Source organism: Pipistrellus hanaki (assembly GCF_964339955.1).
Source record: "Pipistrellus hanaki genome assembly, chromosome: 4".
Lineage (NCBI taxonomy): Eukaryota > Metazoa > Chordata > Mammalia > Chiroptera > Vespertilionidae > Pipistrellus > Pipistrellus hanaki.
In genome coordinates this window covers 40312153-40331794 of record NC_140506.1, presented here as the reverse complement: position 1 = coordinate 40331794, position 19642 = coordinate 40312153, and the positions used below count along the sequence as shown (strand labels likewise).

At 34.7% G+C, this 19642-nt stretch overlaps 1 protein-coding gene across 2 annotated transcripts in view; it reads right to left on the bottom strand.

Moving 5' to 3' along the window:
* The window catches only part of XRCC4 (X-ray repair cross complementing 4), a 165260-nt gene that overhangs the window by 84732 nt on the left and 60886 nt on the right, over positions 1 to 19642 (bottom strand). For both annotated transcript variants that reach the window (XM_084881375.1, XM_084881376.1), the window contains exons 5-6: positions 13310 to 13462; positions 11191 to 11297 (exon numbers count right to left, since the gene is read on the bottom strand). In XM_084881375.1, coding sequence (XP_084737501.1) covers positions 11191 to 11297; positions 13310 to 13462 — 260 coding nt within the window. The remainder of the gene's footprint in view (positions 1 to 11190; positions 11298 to 13309; positions 13463 to 19642) is intronic.

The following is a 19642-nucleotide window of genomic DNA, read 5'->3' as shown; positions in this document are numbered from 1 at the left end:
AGCTGCTATAAGAGACCACCACCTTCAAGCAGCCAACAACCAAGGGATACATACCCTCAAAGTAGATTAATATACATCCCTAATCGGCTCATCATACACAAGGAAAATGAATAAGGACCAAACCAACAGATTGGTAATTTCAATAAGCAAAGTAGATCCGTTGAAAAAATATCAGTCGGAGCACACAAACTAAAAAAAATGAAATTATGGAAAAGACCATAAGAATGTATGGAACATAGTGAAAACTCTAACATATGGAAAAGTCTCATATTAGTGTAATTGAATTCCCAGAAAGGGAGATGAGAAAGAACAGGACAGAATCAATATTTGAAAAAACTATTGGCCAATAATTTTCTAAAACTGATTAAATATTTCAAGCCACCAATTCAGAAAGCTCTATAAATCTCAAGCAGGAAACACACACACACACACACACACACACACACACACACACACACACTATGATACATCAGACAAAAGCTATTAAATACCAAAGTGATAGTATAAAATTAGCAAGAATAAAAAGGCATAAAAAGCTCCTAATTTCATAGGAGCATCGATATGTCTAAGAGACAATTCCTTAATAGGAACAAAAAGTCAGAAGACAATGGAGTAACATCTTCAAAGTGCTGAAAGAACAACTGTTAACTTAGAAATCTATACCAACAAAATTCCTTTCAAAACTTCAGGCTTTCACAACTGAAACCAAGAGAATTTATTGAAAGCTAACTGTGCACTATGAGGAATGTTAAAGAAAAGTTTTAAAAGATAAAAGAAAACAAACCCCAATGACAACCCAAAATGCAAAAGGGAATAAAGAACAAGGTAAAGGTAAAGCTGTGAATAAACATAAATACTGACTTTTCAAAACTACAATAATAATGCTTTATGAGGTCTACAATATATGGAAGGTTTAAATACATGCTACAACAATGCAAAAAGGTTAAGTAGCATTAAAGTGTCCTAAAGTCCTAGCATTATCTAGTAAGTATGAAAGCTACATTTACATTAGATTATTGCAGGTCACATATGTATGTTGCCATTTCTAGGGTAACCATTAAAACAAAAATATAAGAATAAATAATTAACAAATTAATAAGGGTGGAAAGTTGGGATAATAAAATAAAAAACAAATAGTATCTCAGTTGAGCTAAATCTAAATATATAAGTAATTACACAAACTACAAATTATTTTAATCCTCACTCCAGTTAAAAGACAAAGATTATCAGACATTAAAAAAATAATTATAAAATGCTAACAAAGGATAGTGTTGAGAACTACAGAAAACTAGGGAACCTATTGCCTGTTTAAATGCATTCAAATTTATTATTTGAAGCATGATATCACCAAAGGAAAAGCAAAGTATGTGAACTGGATCGTTTACAACCTCTGATTTAGTTCAAGTTATTAATTTAGATTAATACATAATATGGTTGTTAATATGGCTAGCCATTGTGCTTAAAAAACAATATGCCCAGCAATACCCCAAATTTTTTCTATTCTATAATCCCCCAAACTATAACCCTTCCCCTCTCCCCACAAAATCCTGAGTGTACATCTTTGAAGCTTCTATTTCCCAGCTTTCCAGATGTTGTACAAGGCTTGAATTTGAACTTAGGGTCTCACTTTGAGTCTTTCTTTTGCCCACCCTACTTGTCTGTTCTCTTCCATTGCATAACTCATAATCTGTTTAGCAAGCCCGCTGATAACTATCCTTCACACATCCCTAGACCCTCAGAGTTGCAGCAAGTATCATGTCAATGTTGGTGGGCTGGCACATTCTACAACCTCATCACTGGTAGCCTTCTCTATCCCTTTGATCTTATCTACTGCTTATAGGTGATGCTGATGAAATGCCTCAAGGAACCAGATGTGCTATATGTGGTATAGATCCCTATTACAATTATAGAAAGACGAGAATCCTACATGTTACCTTACAGACATTCAGCTGATTTAGAGACTGCTGCTGCATTTCTCCATCTCTTCTTTCAACTAGGTCATGGTTTGCAGTTTTACAGGGCCAGTAAAAAATGTTTAGTTTCATTTTCTTTTCTTTTTTCTTTTAAAATATATTTTATTGATTTTTTTACAGAGAGGAAGGGAGAGAGAGAGATAGAAATGTCGATGAGAAACATCGACCAGCTGCCTCTTGCACACCCCCTTGACTGGAATCGAACCCGGGACCTTTCAGTCCGCAGACCAGCACTCTACCGCTGAGCCAAACCGGTTTCGGCTAGTTTCATTTTCTGAGGACAAATTGTTAAATGATGCAGGCTTCCTTACTCTGCTTTACTACAATTAATAAAAAACAACAACAACAGCGCAATATCTTTTGTATTTTTGAGGTATAAAATACTCATATCCACCTATAGATCTCATGAACTTACATGAAAAGTTTCATAGACACTTGATAGTACAATTTGATTTCTTTTCCACAATCATATAAATCTATTATAGAATCACATAATCAGCATGACATGGAACTTTCTCAAACAGTAAGACCAGTGTGTCTAATAGAGACATAATGTGAGTCACATATAGATTTTTAAATTTCCTATTAGTTACATTTCAAAAGTAAAAAATACACACAAATGAAGTTAACACTAGTAATATATTTCATTTTACTAAATATATCCAAAATATTATTTCAATGTATAATTAATATAGAAATATATTAGATATATAACATTCTTTTTATACTAAATTTTTGAAATCCAATGTGTTGTTTATAATTACAGAACATTTCAATTTAGACTAATCACATTCCCACTATTCAAAGAGCCTCATATAGCTAGTGGCTACCTTACTGAACAATGCAGCTCTAGACAAACCTCCAGTCCAATATACTGACAGGTGACACAGCTTCCATTTGAACACTATCTTTTCTTCTCATCTTGTTATTTATTATAAGTTTCCATTTTCTGTTATTCTATCTTTTTGGGTATAACACTATTCTCCAAGATTAATGGTTTTGAATATTTTTTGGAACATAGTCTCTTTTGAAAATGTACATTTCCATTATTATGGGATAAATTGTATTCCCCCCAAAATATATTTTGGAGTCTTAATCTCAGAATGTGACTTTTTTACAGAGGTAATCAAGTAACGAGGTCATTTGTATGGGCCCTAATCCTTATAAAAAAAAGGAAATGTGGACTCCAATAAGATGGCCAGTGATAAGCCTAGGAGTGAGGCCTGGAATAGATCCTTCCCTCATGGCCATCAGAAGGAATCAATCTTGATGGTACCCTGACTTCAGACTTCTAGCTCATGAGACAATATATTTCTGCTATTTAAACCACCAAGTTTGTGGTTCTTTGTTATAGAAGTCTTTTTTTTTTTTAATATATTTTATTGATTTTGTACAGGGATGAAGGGAGAGAGATAGAGAGTTAGAAACATCGATGAGAGAGAGTCATCAATCAGCTGCCTCCTGCACACCCCCTACTGGGGATATGCCCGCAACCAAGGTACATGCCTTTGACTGGAATCGAACCTGGGACCCTTCAGTCCCCAAGCCAATGCTCTATCTATTGAGCCAAACCGGTCTCGGCATAGAAGTCTTAGCAAACTAATACACACATACATAATTCGAAGGGCTCAATGATACCCTCATAAAACATTTTTCATGAACCAGAGGTTCAAGAACTCACTTTGAGATAGACCAAATTAAGCAGCATTTATGTAATGTTTCTTTCAACTATCAATATTGATTATATTAACAAACATTTGTCCTAAGTCCATTCTCAGACCAGTCCCCTGACCACAACAATGGTAAAATATCATTTTAAACTATTCCCAGAATTCCTGCAAGTCACTCTATGCTTTGAAATTTAACATTATTCTCATGGGTTCATACTATTCTTTGAGAATATATCCTTGATTATATCCTCTTCCTATTTAGTGCATCTACTCTTAAAACAAGGACATGTATAGACTATACTAGGAAAGTATTTTCTTTTATAAACACTCCCCCCTTTCTCACCTCATTTATATACAAGTTGAAATAATTTAAAAGATTTCTCAAATGGGCTGCATGAAATAATAATATCCATTGAAAAAGTCCCTAAGGTCATGTAATTTTGAGAAATGTTTTACAGTACATTGCACCCTTCGCACAATAGCATAATAAAGACTCTGACAAGTTATGCACAAAAGAAAAATTTGTTTAAGTTAAATATGTGATAATATAATTTTTCTTATATCATATATGTATTACCCATTGAAATAGCATATAGATGAATATTTATGTCAAGTCACCATATCTGTAAAATCCTAGTCATTGATGCTTAAAGCAATATGGTACAAATGTAGCCACATAGAAGGCTAACCTCAGGTTAGAACATCCATTGGTCCAACCCACTTACCAACTGTAGCCACGATCATTTCTTCACCAATAATAGTGCTGGATGTGGCTATCACTTCCAGTGATAAGTGAGTGAGCTCTCTTTGGTCCAGGTATAACACAGCCAGTCTTAATGGTCTCCCAGGTCTTGAGAAAACTTCCATACTGACCAAGTTGAGGGAATGAGGGACTGGGGGATAACAATGGGGCAGCTCTAGGCAAGTACTACACAAATCCATTTTTTTTAAACCTGAATTTCAGCAATTTTTCAAGCATAAACACTTCATATAGCTGTTTGCCTTTTGCCAATTTTCAGAACACTGAAATGCTTGTTTCTCTCTTTTTTCTAGTTATTTTTTTAAATGAGAGGACTTGCCAACTTCCTTGTTCATCCATAGCTAGAGACAAATATTATTATTAGAATTATTTTTGTCTGTCTAATACTAAATAAAAATGCAGAAATAATGGCTTTGGAGGTTCTATCAGTTATATTTTAGCAATGGGGTTATAAAGGAATTCACAGATTTGCTAACAACCACTGGTACATTTGCGAGTTCTCAGGAAAATAACACTAAGTCAAAATCTGAAGAAATTAATATACAGCGTCAGACAAAGAAAGACAAATACTGTATGCTTTCACTGATATGTGGAATTTTAAAAAGCCAAATTTGTAAAAACAGAGGGTAGAATGTTGACTAACTGAGGCCGGGGAGGTGGGAAATTGGGGAAATGTTATTTAACCGTACAAACTTGCAACTAGTAGATAAATAAATCCTGAAAATTAATGTACAGTATAGTGATTATAGTAAACAATATTGTATTATAAAATTCAAAGTTGCTAAGGAATTATATTGTCATTATTCTCAACACATTTGTACATCTTAAACTTACACAATGTTACATGTCATTTATATCTCAATTTGAGAAAATATAGAAGGAAGATCTCAATAGATATACATACAATATATTCTGGAATTTTCTCCCCAAGCTATTTGTTTAATCTGATGATGCTGAATATCTTTCTGGAGACTTTATATACAAATAAGACCTCTCTTCTCTTTAGGAGAAAAAATGTTCTCATTATTTGATTGCATCCATGGTAATTTATTCAGTGTTATGAAATCTCCTAGGGTTTTTACAGAATCTCAAAAGAGATGTAAAATGTGGTTAATTAATTATTACAGAAGGCAAATACTTTCTCATTTTTTTCTCTTGAGTGACCAACAGTAACCCACTTAACATTTCCGGTCGCCTCTGTTCCTTCATCTGAAAAATAATGAACTTGAACTGCATAGAAGATCTAGAACTATAGGAGATCTAGATTTATCAAGTTTAAAATGTCATTCCTCAGCAATCCTACTACTGATGTGTAAAATCTCACAATTGCTAAGAAATACATTCAAATTGCTTTTTTAGTTTTGTGGTAGGTTTCATTAAATCAAGCTTTTTATTCAGAATTTATAAATGAAAGTGCCTATGATACAAGTTGGATAAGATCAAGGGCAGAATCTGTGACTGTAAAGCTGAACTGAGTAATCTCTTTGGCAGTACATGCTGTTATCCCCTCTGTGAGCAGACATTCACTGTTTGAAGCAACAAGCTCTTTGATACTTAGAAATTTTGGATTCTGCTCTATTTTTAAAAGCTACTATATCAGCATTCATCAACTGTGTGACATAGCCATTCATTTATTTTCAAAAAGGCTATTCTATAATCACACTTCCTTTCAGGAAGCCCACCAACTAGGCAGAAGCCTAAATTACTAATAACAGTTATACAGAGGCCTTCCTGTTGGTTAAGTAGCAGGACTAATTAAACTAATGTGTTAAATCTCAAACTAATAATTACATAGAAAAGTGGTAAGAAAGCTTATTTTATTTGTTTTTAATGGTTGTGCACCTTTCATACGAAGCTAAGAAGGGTAAAAAATTCTAGAATAAATATTTTTCTTACTTGTATTTTTAGGAAGGCTGATTTCATTGGTTTCTACTTGTAAGAAATATTGCCAATTTCTACTAATAGAAATAATTACAATTCAAGAATATTATTTTAAAAATTTTAAATAATATAATTCCTCTTATGATGGCTAATTAGGAGTCAAGTAAATTTTCAAAATGTTTCATAAAAAAAGATTCCATTTCTATGAAATAAACCCAACTTTTCCACTAAATATTCAAATGCATTTTGAATTATATTACAACTAAAATGTTTTCTAAAAATGGCTAAAGTTCTTAGAATATCCATATGCATTGAAAAGCTGTATTTACATACAATTCTACTGTTATTAGAATACAAATTATGATGAAAATATTTAAAAATGCATAACAATAAGTTATTTTTTGATTATGTCAGATATTGTTGGGGCAAATGACAGGCAACTTAAATATAATATTGGTAGTCTGGCACTTAGCTGCTATATTAATTATGTTTATATCTCTATATATTTTGGTGAGGTTTATTACTCACAGGACCTAATTCAACCTGTAGCTTCTCCACAACCATGGACATCAGGTGTTATCTTGATTTTATCCAAAGAAACAGAAGGTTTCTAGCAGTGAAGGTTGTTCGATAATATCTATAATAATCTATCAGGTTTCCATTAAATAAACACACACATGTACACACACCAAAACAACAACCCATAAAAAAAAAAACTTAGGATGCAGGAGGAACCCAGATTAACTAGGAAATCTTTAAAGCAATAGGTGTTAATACCAACTAGATGGGGAGTACAAGTGACCCATCTTCCTTTGTAATGGAGGGGTTGAGCTATAAATAGAAATCACAGTAACCACCTTTTCTGTCACAATCTTAATCAGGGGAAAATGTAAAATATCTATGATCCCTAAAGCCTTAGCATGAGGTCACAGCTTAAGAAATAAAGTTTTTAATACTATTGCTACCTATCTAAAAATTCTGGAGGTTCAGACAGAGAAAGTAAACCTTGTTACAGAAAAATGTAAAATGTCATTGTGGGGTGGTGCAGACTGTGATATTTAGATTTCAGAATATTTTAGAAATCTTTTAGTTAATAAACTGTTAATGAATAAAGTTTTTTTTTCATACCATATGTTGTGGTTCATATGAGCATGATGTAAATTATTAGACTGGACTACATATCATTAGCTATTTTCTCAATAATCTTAACGATAGGGAAAAAATGTGAACTTTCGAGATAAAGTAATAAAAAAAGATTGCTTATTCATAAAAATTAAAGTATAGCTACCCTAAGTCTGGATACAGTCATAAAAATTAACAGACTATTTTCTTGAATAAATACCGTGGAATCACTGAATGATCTCGGTTTCTTTACAAACCTCTTTTTGTCATGCAGTAATAAGTTAATAATGTGAACAACTAATGAAAAAAATTGGTGATTTTAATAATTAACGAAGAAATTGCATAATAAAAATTACTACCCAGTTACGCATTTAACAAGGTAAAGAAATGGCTTTCTGAAAGATAGAGTAAATGTGTTGTATTAAATCCCATCAAGTTCCTTTCCTCTTGTTTTTATTGTAGGAAAAGCACACATGTACTTGCAATCTATATTATTTAAAACCTTAATACGCAAATAGACTAAATGGTGGAAAAACCGAATAACCAAACAACCGGTCACTTTGATGTGTGCTGACCACCAGGGGGTGGTGGGCATCAGTAGCAGGTGGCAGAGAGCAGAACATGATGGGTGTCAGCTGAGGCAGGATGGTGGAGCAGGTGAGCGGGGTGCCAGACCACGGCAGGGTGCTAGTCATCAGGGAGAGCCTCTCGTAGCTACTGAATATTCTTTGCTCCTGCGCCTTGGTCCTGCCTGGCGTTCACACCTGCTGCGCTGGCCCTGATCACTCAATACCATTAGAGATACAAGTGACAGTTAAGGCCCTGATGGCCCCTGATGGCTTCTCCCCTCCCCCCTGCTCCTGAGAAGCAAGCAGGGCCAGCAGTCGCCTCTTGCACCTGCTGCCAGCACCAGAGACACTGCTTGCACCTATTGCCAGCACCGGCACTGGCCCCAGCCCCACCTGAACCCAGCACCAGAGCCGCTGCTTGCATCTGCTGCCAGCACCTGGTGCTGGTCCCAATTGCTCAACACTGTCAGTGGTGCAGGTGGCGGCTGCCAGCCCCGATTGTCCCTGAGGGCTTCTCCACCTCTCCCTGCTCCTGAAGGGTGATTGGGGCAGCAGCCGCCATTCCCATGAACTGAAGGCACTGGCCCTGCTTCCCTCACTGCTGGTGCAGTCACCAATTGCTCTGCCATCAACAGGTGCAAGCTGGGCTGACTCCATCAGCGCGTGGGAGCCGTGGTGGCAGGAGGGGATGGGGAATGCACTGGAAGGGGCAGGGCAGGGGCACAGAGGATGGGATGAGACCTGCCCCTGTGCCCACCACAGCCTCTCAGCCCACAGTCCCTTTCTAGGTGCACAAATTTGTACACTGGGCCCCTAGTATCTAAAATAAATTTGCATATTTACTAGTATTCTAAGAATAAGTATTATATAGTAAAGATGGAGAAAGGAATTGTTATAGCTCTCCCCAAAGCACAATATAATAATATGTAAAATACCAAAAGATAAAGCTGTGATTAAAAAAAATCATGTGGCCTAAGAATGTACCTTGTCTCTGTAACAAAGTAAATCATGAAATATGGTAAATTATAAGGAGGCTCTCTTTGCTGTTTAGCTCATACAATGATTTTCCTCTGATCTATGAAATCTAGTTCTTAATTCAGTATCAAGTATTTTAGAACTGACATTCAATTTTTTTAAGCAAAATTTAATTTCCTGAACATTTCTTACTGAAGCAGAAGAAAAAGAATAACGTTTCTATTAAAATGCTCTTAGTTCTTGACATAAAAAACTTATCAAAAGCAATTAAATGCAAAAAATTAGAATAAGAGACCTATACATCAAATATATAGTGAACTTGATGTGAGTAAAAGAAAATATGCCATGTAAAATAAAAAATAAGAAATTAACATTTTTGAAGAGAAGAGAATTTTGCCAAATTTGAAAGAGTATAATTGCAACTTAAAAAGATTTGCTTAAAGGAGACTGAACATAGAAAGAACCCATTCTCATATACCCAAATTTAACCATATATTTTCTCTTCAACAATAATTTTCATTTACTTCAAAGGTTGGTGAGATTCTCTGAATAAGGAACAAAATCAAAAGCCATTCTATTTTTTAAAAACTGTGAATGTTTAAATTGGAAAGAGTACAGATTTTCTCTGTGAGCTTTTGATTACATTTTATTACTAAAGAATGATTTCATTTTAAATTGGTCACTAATGTAAAACAAGCATAGCCTCTAAATGAAAAGAAATTTAACTCTGACGTATAAAAGCAAGATTGTGTGATACAATTCAAATCTAATTAGAATCAGATCAATCAATCAACTAATTTAATCAACAACAGTAAGTTTCCATGACTGCAATTAGATATGTTCCTGTGTTTCTGTCCATTTAGTCTACCTTCTTTTTTGTCGTTATGCCCATGCTCCTAGCTAAATGAGTCCTGCACTTGTCCATATGATCCCATCTTCTCTTAACTACTTCGAGACGAATTCCAGCAATCCTTACCTTTGTATATCGAATATTACCTGGATATTCCCTCCACCTTTCCTTATTTACTCCCATCGGTATGCAAACATGATTATTTCTCTCATCTAAGAAAAAAAATCAACTCTCTTGATTCTACCTGCCCACTTTAGCTACTGCCCTGGATATCATGACCAAGGCCTTTTCTGTGCCCTGGCCAAAATCACAATCATCATCCTGATTTAATTTTCTCTTTAGCATTTAACATATTTTAATATTAAATGGATCCATTTTGTTATTGTCTGACTAGAATTTAAACTCTACAAAAGCAGACATTTTTGTATTTTCTTCTCTACCGCATAGAAAAGTTTCTGGTACATAATAGACAATCAAAAATATATTTGCTAAATAAATGAATCCAACATTAATTGTGAGAATATTGGCTTACGCCATAATCATGTAAATATTAAATGAGTTCAGGGGCCTCTGCTTCTAGAAAATCTATAAAACTCTAGTAAAATAATCCATGGGTTAAAAAACCTGCTTGCTGGGTGCTTGACCAGAGGGACTGAGAAAGGCTTAGGAATGTGTATGATTGCCAGAGGGAGGGGAAGGAAGGGAGATCGGGGTCCTTATATGAGGTGACAGGAGAATATTTGACTTTGGATGGTGGCACATGGTCCTATGTACAGTTTTTATAAATTAGTAATCCACACATGAAACCTATATATTCATGTAATCTAATGTCACCCCAATAAAATTTCATTTAAAAATAAAAAATTTTAAAAATGTACTATAATAAGATTTTTTTTTTTTTTTTAAAGTGCTATTTCTCCTTCTCTTCTCACCAACCCCATGTCATCCCATTACAATTCCTTTTCTGAACAGTGAGAGAAGGTTTCAACTTCAGGGTAGTCTAAACCATTCTAGATTTATACCACTGCTGCCTTATCCCACCCTAGCTAGATTTTATCTCAAATGTTAAAGGCAGCCATCTTTGAGCTGGAGATATTTATCATGAAGTCATACCTTGCTTATTACTTATGCATCATTGTTTAACAAGAATAGTATACCTTGGTTTGTATGTATGTGTTCATGCTTGCTTGTTTTGTTGTTGCTAATGAATTGCTGCATTTTATAATAAATATTCATGGTTAACATTAGTATTTAAGGTTTTAGACTAGAAAGTCCAAAGAATTTTTTGTAGAGTGTTTTTTTCATAGCATTTTTCATTATGGATTATTATAATTAGAGTGATAAACCCAGGTGAAATATACAAAAGAGGAAATAAGTGTATTTATTTTACCAGGAGCTGACGCTGAGGGATCAGGCAGGTTTTTATCTTCCTCATCAGTACTTTCATCATAGTTTGTATCTCTGTTAGCAGATATTTCAGATCCTGTTGTAGTTTCTCTAGAAAAAGAAAAAGTTAGAATTATATATTATTGGCTTACCTCTGGCTAGATACCAAATTCACTAGTAAGTAATTATAGAAAATATACCTGGAAAAACATTATAATTAAACAAACATATATTGAAACATATATAATTAAGATGCAATCACTTATGTTAACTATATCTATTTATATAAAAGGCTAAGTGACCGACAGACGGTCTGTCCAACTGACTGAACGATTGGTACCTATGATGCGCACTGGCAATTTAAGAATAAATGTTGACTTGTGCATGTGCGATACATACAAAACTCTCACTGGCACCAATCACACATGTGTGTTTTGATCTGTCATTGTCGATCATTAATTTGGTTGTTTTTGTTGACATCTAAGTTAAAATTGTAAATACTTCATCACAAGGGAAATTAGTCAAGCACTCTGAAAATGTTTTTACTCATAATGTGGTATATAGAAAGATGTTAGAATAAGTTTAATCAATTTATCAGTCACTGTTTGAATCAATGTTGTTTTTATATTACGTTTTTGTTGTTTTATATATCTTTGTGTTGTTATATCATGTTGTTATTGTTTATTAATAAATTTATATGTATTATTTTCATATACATTTTACTAATTTTCTTCCATCTCTAGCACTTCTATTATAGAGAAAGGGTGAATGGCAATGTTAAAATATTTCTTCTAATTAATCAATGTGCATGAATCTGTTCACTAGGCCAGTAGGGTTAATATAAATCACTATATATTAGCTATCTTTTAGCTAACCTACATATGGTTGAGTGCTCACTATACTTAATTCTTTAATCAGTTTCTTATCACTTATTCATTTATCAAAATACTATTCTTCTGGGGTCACAGTGTTCAGTATTTTAATCTCAAAACAGTTCTTCCTTTTATTTGATCTGAAAATTCTGAGTCAAATGCTTTTATTCATATTATGGAGATACTCAAGCAAGGCATAGAGAGTTTAAAGGACTTGCCCAAGGTCATGTAGTGGTACATGTCAATGTCAGACTAGCACTTGAACTAGGACCATCTGACATCAAATGTTATATCCTTATACTAGAGGCCCGGTGCACGAATTCGTGCACCAATGGGGTCTGTCAGCCTGGCCTGCAGGATTGGGCCAAAACTGGCTCTCCAACATCCCCTGAGGGGTCCCAGGTTAAGAAAGGATGCAGGCAAGACTGAGAGACCCCACAGGTACACGATCAGGGTCAGGAAGGAATGCAAGAGGTTGGCCAGCTCGGGAGGGACTGCGGGAGGGTTCCAGGGCATTCCTAGCCTGTCTCTTTCAGTGCCAATTGGCCAGACTCCAGCAGCAAGCTAACCTACCAGTCAGAGTGTCTGCCCTCTGGTGGTCAGTGCATGTCATAGTGACTGGTCAACCAGTCAACTGTCTGCCCCCTGATGTATAATTAGCATATTACACTTTGATTGCTTGAACTGATGACCAGACACTTAGCATATTAGGCTTTTATTTATATAAGATTATGCCACTAGTAAACTTATGTTTTCTCTTAGATGCAAGGCAATAGACCCAAACCTATATCTGAAAATGCCTAAAATAATTGTAAATATCCAAACCATCAGTCACCTATGATTTTTACTTAAAAAATTCAGTACATACCCTCTCAGAACCAATTAATTCTAAAATTAGCTATTACTTAGTCATTAAGGTTACAAATGTGTAACTACTCTGTAGTTGTTCAAAACATTAATTTTTAAAATTAATATATCTCTTACTGATGTCTAAGAATTAAACCAGGAATATTTAGATAAACTTCATGCCAGTTTCATGATTTAAGTGTAAGTGTGACAGTTGGGCAGACATGGAGAGATCAGGCTGAGATCTCCACACCATTGTATGGAACAGCGAGAACATCCAACCCCACCCACACTATCAAATAATCTCATATTATTAAAGGAAAGCACCTAAATTTCATGGAGTTTGGGAAGAAATTGCTCTTAAATTTGTGCAGCTGTCATCTCAAACCAGAATGGTCAAAATACCTTTCATGCTCAATGTTCTTTTCTGGTTCTTGAACTTCGTTTAACAATTTATGTAAGCTTCTGATCTTTGCTTTCTTCTCATTCAGCACCAGAATAAATCGTTTATAAAGATCAGTCTCCAAATTTTCCTTAGCATTCACACATTTTTCAAACCTAAAATGTAAACAAATAAATAAACCATGGTGTTTTTCTTAACATCTACACTAATAAAAGAGAAAGATGCGAATTGACCATACCTTCATTACACCCACCAGCCAATCAAGAGTGAGTATGCAAATTAACCCAACAAAGATGGAGGGTCAATTTGCATGCACAGGCAGCCAAGTGGCTGGGGACAGGATGTGTGTTGTCACCAAGGAGACAATGCAGGCATTCCACACCACCCCTGCCACTCCACACTACCCCAGCCACTGCACTGTCCCAGCCACTGCACCGTCCCAGCCGCTCCGGGCCTGGGAAGGTGGAAAGGCAGCTCCGGCTGGAGCAAAGGCGGTGCCGGCAGCCAGGGGAAAGAAGGCCCATTCTTGCACAGATCTTTGTGCATCAGGCCTCTAGTTAATATTATAAAATTTAATAGTGTAGATTATTTCAAGAAAACTTTTCAAGGAAAATGCAATTAAAAATGATTTTTACATGCTTCCACTGATTTAAAGTTTTGTAGAAATAGCTAAATAAATCAGAACTTATGGTTTATTATTGTTAATAATTTATGTATTGAGATAAGAATAAAAAACTGATACCAAAAAACTTTTAAAACATCTAAATGCCTAAATGCAATAATTCAGTCACATATCCAGTTTATTTTCAAATGAATATTTTTATGGGAGAAAATCAAACAAGAGTAACTAAAGCCTATATTTCCTATACTTTTTAATATTACTCTAATAGCAATAGTAATCTTGTTTTGTGATTAAGCGATTTGCCTAATCTGTTTCCCCTAAATAGATTATGACCTCCTCTAAGCCAGTTGTAGCTTATACCCAGCAACACACACACTCAAGCACATGCAAACAAAATGAATGAAAATATACACTTTGAAAATTCCAAGCAGTGATTAATGAAATAGCAAATGTGAAACACTATATAACTTCAATTTTAGACATGTAAGACAAAACATAAAATTCTCTATTACTTCTACAATATTCAAATGAGCTAATAGAGTGTACTAATTTTGACCTTCCAGATACACTACATAATATAAAGAAAGCAAACTAGCAGAATTTGCATGTACTTGATATGTGCATATATACACACCATGAATAAACATCTATGTAAAGACTCAAATATAAATTATTTTATATAAAATATGCTTTTAAATTTAGTCTAGTTCTGCCTTAGTTTTCTCTTTAGCATATTGTTTATTTGTGCTTCTGCTGTTCTATGCAAGTATCCTAGAATTTTCACTATATGTATTTTACATATCTATACTATTTTTATATATTTATAATACACAAAATATTTTTCAGTGAAATGATTAGAAACAAAACTGTAAAAAAATTGATACCTTTGATATATATATGCCCTTATGCTTTCAACAACATATCCATCTAGAGCTACAAAGAATTAGGACCTCTGATGTTATGAACAGAAACATATGGCAATATATTTTCTGGGAACAATTACAGCACTCTTATAGCATAGTCATAAAAGCAAAGTGCCTGTGTGTTTACTGGCTGCCTTATCCTTAGTACCTAGCACAGCTCTTTATTCAACAGATACTGAGTAGTTATTTATAAGATAAATGAATAAAGCCAGTGCATTACATGGACATCTTATAAGGAAATGGAGAACCAGTGATTCTGAATTTTATATTTTTCACTCCTTTATCACCTATTCATCAATGTAGCAGTAATACTTTTCATTTTCTTCAGCTTCTAAAAAAATTGTGGTAAATATTAATATCACAAAACTGTTTTCCTCAAGCAAAGCTCTATGAGAAACAAGTGTGTGTGGCGGGGAGCGGGGGTAAAGTTGAAGAGCTGCCAATATTGATGGCCTATTTTAAGCGTTGGTATTTCTGATGTAAAGTGTTAGATAAACATTAATTCTCATTTTCTTGTACTATTTTATAATGTAACACAATAACACAAATTTTAAAAAGATACATACCATTAAAATACCTGAGTATATAATAATGAAATACTTTAAATCTACACAAAATAAAAACGAATTCTAAAAATATACATTAAAAATATTGTATAATTTATTATATAAAATTTTAGGAATGGTAACCAATTAGTAATTTATCTGATTTAAATGCATATTTAATTTCCATATAAAACACTTCAATAATCCCTGATTAATGGAGTATGTGCACTTATCAACATGAATTAAAACTGAAAAATATATGAAAATGAAATATTATATAATTTGAGTAAAATATTGTTAATCTAAATAATTAGTATCATAGCCACATTGTCAAAGGCAAAAATACTGCAGTGATAGGAGAGCAAACTCAACAGAATGAGTGGTATCCCATGAGTTAAACTTGCTTGGTTTTAGCTCAAGCTCAGCTGGTTGGAGCTTGTCCCATGCACCAAAAGGTAGCTGTATGGATTCAGGTCAGTGCATATTCACAGGCTGTGGGTTCCATCTCAGTTGGGGTGGAACCCACTGCTTCATACTAGAAGCAGTGATTAATGTTCCTCTCTTATATCTATCTTTCTTCCTCTTCCTCTCTCTCCATCCTTCCCTTCCTTCCTCCCTTCTTCTCTCAAGTAAGAATTAAAAAATAAATAAATAAACTTGTTTAGTTTTAGAAAATTTAGGATTTTGTTGCTACCAAATTTCTGACTATCAAACTGGATAACACTTCCTAAATAAAGCTGGGAAGTGGGGCTTAGCAGGAACAGAGTATTACTGTGAAAAATTTCAGGAAATAAATTTACTCTTAATTCATCAACAAATTCAGAACATGCTATCCTTTTATTCACTATTCAGTACTAAAAGGTAATGACTATCCCCATTCCCCATATTTCATGCCAATCCTCCCTTAGGGCATTAAGTTACCATGCCTTCCATATCACTTGTCTCATGCCAACCCACCAGCTCAAGAATGGTACCACTTACTAATAAGGTATATATTATTAGTAAGTGGTACCATTCAGTAGAAGAGAGGCTTGAGATTCACTGCTAAGTAGAGATACTAAAGGAGAACTCATGTACAACTAGATGAGACCACAATTAATCCAAGGCAAAGCTCAAACCTGATGAACCATAAATAACTTCAAACAGGAAAGGCCTAAATGATGTTTCATCTTTTCAAGGCTGACTAGGACAACAGAACAATTATTAAGTTTAATTAGTAACTTAGGACTGAAGCATAAAAAATGAAAAGGATAAAAACTAAATATGAGAAATACTGGCTATCCAAAATAAAATATTTCTGGTGGGAAAACAAAGAATCTAAGAATAAGAAGTTTTAAATTAAAAACAACAAAAATAACAGAAATAAGGTAATTTCATACAGAAATAACATCTAAAATAAAACAACAGGTTGAATAATAAACCCAAATAAAACAAAATACATAAATGTGAACATGTGGTACTTAGAAACAGTACAGGAATCCTTGTATTTATAATCAGCTCTGGCAAAATTTATATCCAGGTCAGGGTTGTACAGCATAGGAAAATATAAATAAAGTTCAGAGGACAAAGAATGCTGGAAAAGAAAGCAGTGGTAAAGAGATTTAATAAGCCTTAAGAACAGAAGAAGATAGTAAACATCTGCTCCTCATCCTTTCTGAGGACAGAACAAGAGGAAATGGCTTTCAACTGCACCATGTAGGACTTAGCCATAGATGGAAAGGGGAAATTTCTGACTGTGACTGTTCTTCCACACTGTAATGGGGGACCAAAGGGAGTTGAAGCTATCTCTTGAGGTCTTTATAAATCAGATTGAATTCATCTCCATATAATGTGATTCTAGCTGAAGGCAGATTGATAGAATAGAAGAGCTTTCAAGGTCTCTTCTATTCTAATGATTCAATGTGTGTCAACCAATTTTGATCTGCTGAAAATTGCCTCAAATTATATGTTTTATAACTAAAATCAGAATAAAGCTAGAGAGTTTCTAGCTTGATATAGGAATGCAAACCAGAGACCTACTCAGTAACATGGAACATGAGTTATTTAAAATAAATAGAAAAAAAGTAAAATAAATATTGCTAATAAGCTAAGGATTTACAGACAATATTTCTAATGTTTTCTCTATCTAAACTATACAAAATTAAATTAATCCAGTAACATCACTTTTTCAAAATGGAACTAAGACTAAAATTATTAAAAAGTAAATAAAAACAACAGCAGCAAATTAAGTCTATACATTAAAACTCATTTTTTTTAATTGTACTGTAACCTTCATTCTTTACTCAAAGTTCCTTTACTATCCACTGTCACCCCAAATAGAAATAGGTTTAGAGTTGGCTCTGATTATTATAATATGCTTATTTCAATATCAACATATATGCAAAAAATATCAACAAAAAGTAAAGTAAAATTTAATTTACAATTCCAGGCATAGACTATTAAAGATTCATTTTTTTCTTCTAGATAGTCTCTATCTAAAGATATATTTTGCAAAAAAAGGGGATATTATTCATATTTTAGGAATTCATATTTCTCCTCTTAACATATCATATTTTTCATGAAATAAGCACATGTGTATATGATTGCTTTTGCTTCTATAATATCCTATTGTGTATTCAACATATTTGAAATATATCTACCCTATCTTATAAAGGAATTCTCTGCATCTATTTTATTCCCCTCCTTCTTTCTCTTCCCTAGACATACATTCTGGAATAGTGATGGGGAAGAAATGACTGGATTATGGACAGACACTGATATAAGAGAAATCAGAGGCTACTAAGAAAACTAAATGATGGCCCCAACTAATGACTCTCTATTTTCCATGTCCTCAATGACCTAACTCAATATGTTCATGTCCTATTTCTAATCTAAAGACTATTGATCAGCATTGTTATAGGCAGTTAGACAGACATAAACAGAGCAAGGACAATGGGCCAGGTATAGAAACTCACCAGGGCAGAGAGCCCCAGATGCCCAACAAGGGGCAAAACTGGGAAATAAAAACCTCACCTCAGAGTAACCTATCCTCCCCTAGCATGTCACTAGTCATGCAGTTTAGACCCCCGGACCTTGTCCTCCCTAAAGATAGCATCTAAGCCTCCGTTGTATTTCAGCTCCAGGCCCAGAAAAGCAACAAAACCAGACAAGGGACTTCATGGCTGTCTCAAGACCAGCTACACTGATTAATGAACCCCTGTCCTGGCCCTGATGAATCAGAGGATACCACAACCCTCAAAGAGCATACCTGGAAAACTGATGAATATTCTATTAAGATCCTCCCCTGTAACCTTTCCTAAGATTTCCACTTGCAAGAGAAAGGTAAATAAGCTCAGATGAAGGAACCAGTGCATGCTCTCCCCCAAGGGAAGATACCAGTGTTATTCCCTTTCCCCTTCTTCCCTCGGATCCATGAGACTTGCAACCAGGGGAGCAATGAGCAGCAGCAGCTCACCCAGAGCTAACTCCTTGAACTGTCTCCAAGGCCTCCTTTTCTCTGATTTCTCAGTGAGACACAACAGCCCAGCCTGGGCTCTCCTAATGCCCTTCCTTGTTTCTCAGTATATTTTTCCTATAGCCAATAAATTCTTATTTACTTTGCCACACTTTGTATCCTGATTAAAAACTTTCCTTCCAGGAAACAGAAACCAAGGTCTTGTCATATCCCTAGTAACAGTACTACTTACCTCATGGAAGCTGGAACTGCAACTCTGTGGCTCATTTTCCAGTATTCTAAGAATGCTGAGAGGGAACACTAAGAAAGTACTGCTTGGCCATGGCCAAGATACAGTTATAGCTCCTAAAAAGAGCCCCTTTCTCCGTTGAAATTGAAAATTTGGGGTACAGCAGATAAGCTACTAACCTAACACCTGATTAGTATATAATGAACCTAGAATTCTCTGGAGTGGTCTCTCTTTCCTCTCAGTTTGAAAGGTCACCCCAACAGCACACATCTCCCGCCTCTGAAGATGTCTGTCCCAATCTTTACAAAAACAGAATAGCCGGCACATAACAAGGCAGGTGATAAGATGCATGGCTATGCTTTGATCCAATAGAAAACCTTTTGCCACAATACCACAAAGGCACTTTCTGCATAGCTCAGATATAGTGAATCAAGCATCTGTGTACCACATATTATATGTACAGCATAGGGAACATTTTCTCGTCTTTGTTCCCTGCTGCTTTCCATTCCATGGCAATGGTGTTGAATACTGATGAGATAATACCTCTTTCAACCTCTGGCAG